Source organism: Halichoeres trimaculatus, unplaced genomic scaffold (assembly GCF_033239565.1).
Source record: "Halichoeres trimaculatus isolate MK-OKI-2021-1 unplaced genomic scaffold, fHalTri1.1 fHalTri1_scaffold_10, whole genome shotgun sequence".
NCBI lineage: Eukaryota > Metazoa > Chordata > Actinopteri > Labriformes > Labridae > Halichoeres > Halichoeres trimaculatus.
The window spans coordinates 11,287,781-11,291,510 of NW_027437187.1; the positions used below are offsets into that span (position 1 = coordinate 11,287,781).

The 3,730-nt window shown below is 37.9% G+C and overlaps 1 protein-coding gene across 1 annotated transcript; it reads right to left on the reverse strand.

Moving 5' to 3' along the window:
• Positions 1-980: 980 nt before the first annotated feature.
• Positions 981-3,155, reverse strand: pyurf (PIGY upstream open reading frame). The gene is made up of 2 exons (XM_074677957.1): positions 2,880-3,155; positions 981-1,344 (listed from the first exon to the last, which is right to left on the reverse strand). Exons 1-2 carry the CDS (start codon positions 3,080-3,082, stop codon positions 1,206-1,208), a joined length of 342 nt encoding a protein of 113 aa, XP_074534058.1. The 5' UTR covers positions 3,083-3,155; the 3' UTR covers positions 981-1,205.
• Between the last annotated feature and the right edge of the window lie 575 nt (positions 3,156-3,730).

Here is a 3,730-nt window from a genome sequence, read left to right on the forward strand (position 1 = left end):
TGTATTTTGATACATGAATGCTACATGAAAACTGAAAATACCAAGAGTTCGATTTTCAAACTGAAGTGACGAATTGTTCAGGCATTACTGGACTACTTTTACAAATCTCATCAGCAGAAACTCTTTTTTTTATATCTGCCTGATTGTAAAATGACATTATGCCTTTAAAGTAATTCATCAGTGTTCAAAAGGAAAAAACAAGTTCACCCAGTTTTACACACAGCAGACAATCACATGAAAAAAACAAACTCACATCCTACAGAAAACCTTGCTCATAACAGTCAAAACCCATTTTCACCAGTATTTTTTTTTTTTTACTTTTTGTTGTATCAACATCTGAGTGTGATTAGTAGCTCTGTCATGCCATGTTATGTTTGTTATCCTTTGGTGTGCCAATCCAAGCTGACACTACAGCAACATGAAAAACACAAGAATAATCAGGAACTTTGATAAAATGGAGAAGTCCCTTAATCACTTTTTAGAAGAAAAAAATCTTTATTTATATTATAGCCACATGTTACCAGACAGCATCTACTTCTGCTTAAACTATAACTTTATAACCAGAACCAGGAATGTGCATTAGCGATGAACCTATTGCAACAAGCAGAGTTAAACAGTAGACACTCTTCATAGCTCACGGCTTTAAACAGCTGTGTATGTTTTCCGTGGTATCTCTAATAAAATGTGTTACAGCAGCATATTAGGAAGTTACATCACTGGAGGGCCGTGTGAGTACACTGAAGGGGTTTGCCAAAGCACGTCAGAAGGGTCTAGTTGTGTCTAAAGAGTTTAATCCCCATCCAGCTCCAGAGGTGGAAGAAGACATACACAGGGATGGTGACCGGCAGCAACAGGCTGTAGAAACACAGACTGTTGCTGCTGGTGCAGCCTTGTGGGAAGTTTTCATCCACTGCAGCAGAGTAGAACAGACCAAAGAGAGACACAATAGGGACCAGTCCCACCATCATGGACAGAGAGAACATACTTGCAGGTGGGATGTCACAGAGGGTGGGTTAACCTTGTTTGGTGTTTTACTGAGCAAAGAATGAGGATAATTCTCCTTTTTATAGCAATCAAAAACCTACATTAGAACTAGTCCAACAGGATCCAGTCACAGTGTTGTAGAAGTGCAGCCTTGTTTAGTTACCAGTGACTGAAATAGAGAAACGTCCAGTCTGTTTTCTGAAGGTGCAGTGATGGAGTTTCTATCCCTGAGTTGGTGAGGTGTCAGTGTCTTTCTGCACCAGTCTTGCATCCTGAGGGATCATGTTGGGGATGCCGTCGATGATGGGATAGGCGATGCCGAGGTCCTCGTTGATCAGTTCATTAGTCTCAGCATCATATCTGAGGAAGTAATGAGAGCATTCTTCTATGAACTAGAATATTTTGACAGTTAAACATGTAACACTGACTTGATGAACGCAGGCAACACAACCATTAGTCACTGTGATGACTGCATATTAGAATCACTTGGTTTCACTCTGGTTTAAGTAAGGTACAACTTTATTGATCCCCAGGGGGGAAATTATTTAAAAAAATTGAACTGCATTCTCTCCATACAGTTATCGTGAATAAACGCTTAATATTACAAAATAGAAAAAAAGTAGAGCTTAAGTAGTAAAAAAAAATAATGGAAATAATAAATGGTCACAAGATACCACAATAGTGAGAGTACTTAGATTTATATGGTGGCCTGTAGGTGTCAATTTGCAAACAACACAACACAACACAACACAACACAACACAACACAACACAACACAACACAACACAACACAACACAACACAACACAACACAACACATGGCCACAGAAAAGTTTTGAGAGTAAGTTAATGATTGTTTTGTTTTCCTTTTCCTCTTGATCTGTTTTTTTTTTTTTTTTTACTTCAGACATGATAAGTATAGCTTTAATGTGAAAGTTATTGGTTCATAAAGCTAAATGCAAGATGACATTTTTCTGGAAAATGAAAGAAATATAAGTACTATGAGTGATATTACAAAACGTTGAAAAGATTTATTTAGCATAGGTAAAATTTAAAAAAGATAACTTTTTACTTATTTTCCCAACTTCTTGTGTCTGTTGGGATAACTTACCTATTTTAACTGCCCTTATGGTTGTACTTCTATTTGTGTTGTTGCTTTTTGCATTCATGTTTTTGCTTTTGCATTCATGTTGTGGCTTTTGCATTTGTTTTTTTTTTTGTTTTTTTTTCATGTTGATTTTGAGGTGTCACTTTTTGCATTTATATTATAGCTTTTTGCATTTGTGTTTTTGCTCTTGCATTCATGTTGTGGCTTTTGCATGTTTTTGCTCTTTCATTTGGGTTGTGGTTTTTGCATGTTTTTGCTCTTTCACTTGTGTTGTGGCTTTTGCATTTGTGTTGTGGCTTCTGTAAATTGTCTGACACCTACCGGCCACCGTAGATTGAGTAATTCTAATCAAAATAAGTTGCTTTTTTTCCCAGAGAAAACAAAGCTTGCTCAATCTCAAAACCCAACAAGTAAGTAACGAAGAATCTAAACAAACAAACAAACAAACAAAACAGTCTGTCTGTGGAGTTGAGAACACTTCTACTTCTGGGCAACTTGCAGCTTAAAGCAGGTCACAAATGATGAAATTACACACCTACAGCTCTATTTCAACAGAAGCTGAAAAAAAGTCTTTGTCAGTGTACTTTAAATCCAACAAGCTGCCAACAGACCTTGGTCATAAGGAATTTGAAAGCAAAAAAAAAACTTTAAGAGTGAGAAAAAGAAATATTCAGGCAATCGCAGCCTTGAACGCACCATCACAGTCACCATGTCTCTGCTTGACCCTGGTGTTAATAACACGCTCATAATTACCTGCAATCCTTTCAATTTACGGTGTTTTTGACTTACCTCAGTGGCTTCTTGGAGAGCGGACAAACCAGGAACTGGAGCAGGGAGGTGTCAAAAGGCTGCTGCACCTCGTCCTTCAGGTCGGAGAAGCTCCGGACAGAAACACAGACAGGTGATACTCTGCGGACCACAGGTGAGCACTTCACAGAGCGGTGAACACAGGCTGTTTCCGTCACCAACTTACACAAAACATGTCGAAACATGACCAAATCTGCTCCAAGTTCGGTCAACAACCTCCCAACAGGAAGCAATGTACAACCGTGTAGCAGAGATATGAGTCCTCTGCACGTAAAACACAAATGCTGGTCTTTTGGTTCCGCTCGATGAATTCATTGATTACCTCTTATTGTAAAGCATTTCAGGTGGTTTGTTTTTCGTATATTGCGAGTAGTCATCTAAAAGTATGTCTTATAGGCGATGATACTTTTAGAGTTGTTTCTTTAATCCCAAATGTGTATTTCTGTTGTGTTGTAGAAATATCTGTTCCTGCAGTTTACACAATTGTCCGCATGGTGGCAGTGTTGGACTGTTCGACTCAGTAAGGCCAGATTTACCTGTGATTTGAAAACTATGGAGCCATTAAAAAATATGGGGGAAAAAACCCTCATAAAAATGAGCTGCACTGATGTACTCAGCTAAATTATTTAAGTCACTTTATTACCTCTATGAATCATTCTCTTTAATCAATGGCAGTGTGGAATTTAACCTTACTTTTTAGCTTGTGTGTTGGACTTAAGAAAAATAAACAATAGATATTAAAGGACAGTCAGACTAAGTTGAAAAACTAAGAGAGGTACATAATTTGTGTATTTCTCATCAGTCACACGTCTTGATTTCCCACTGGGTTCTAT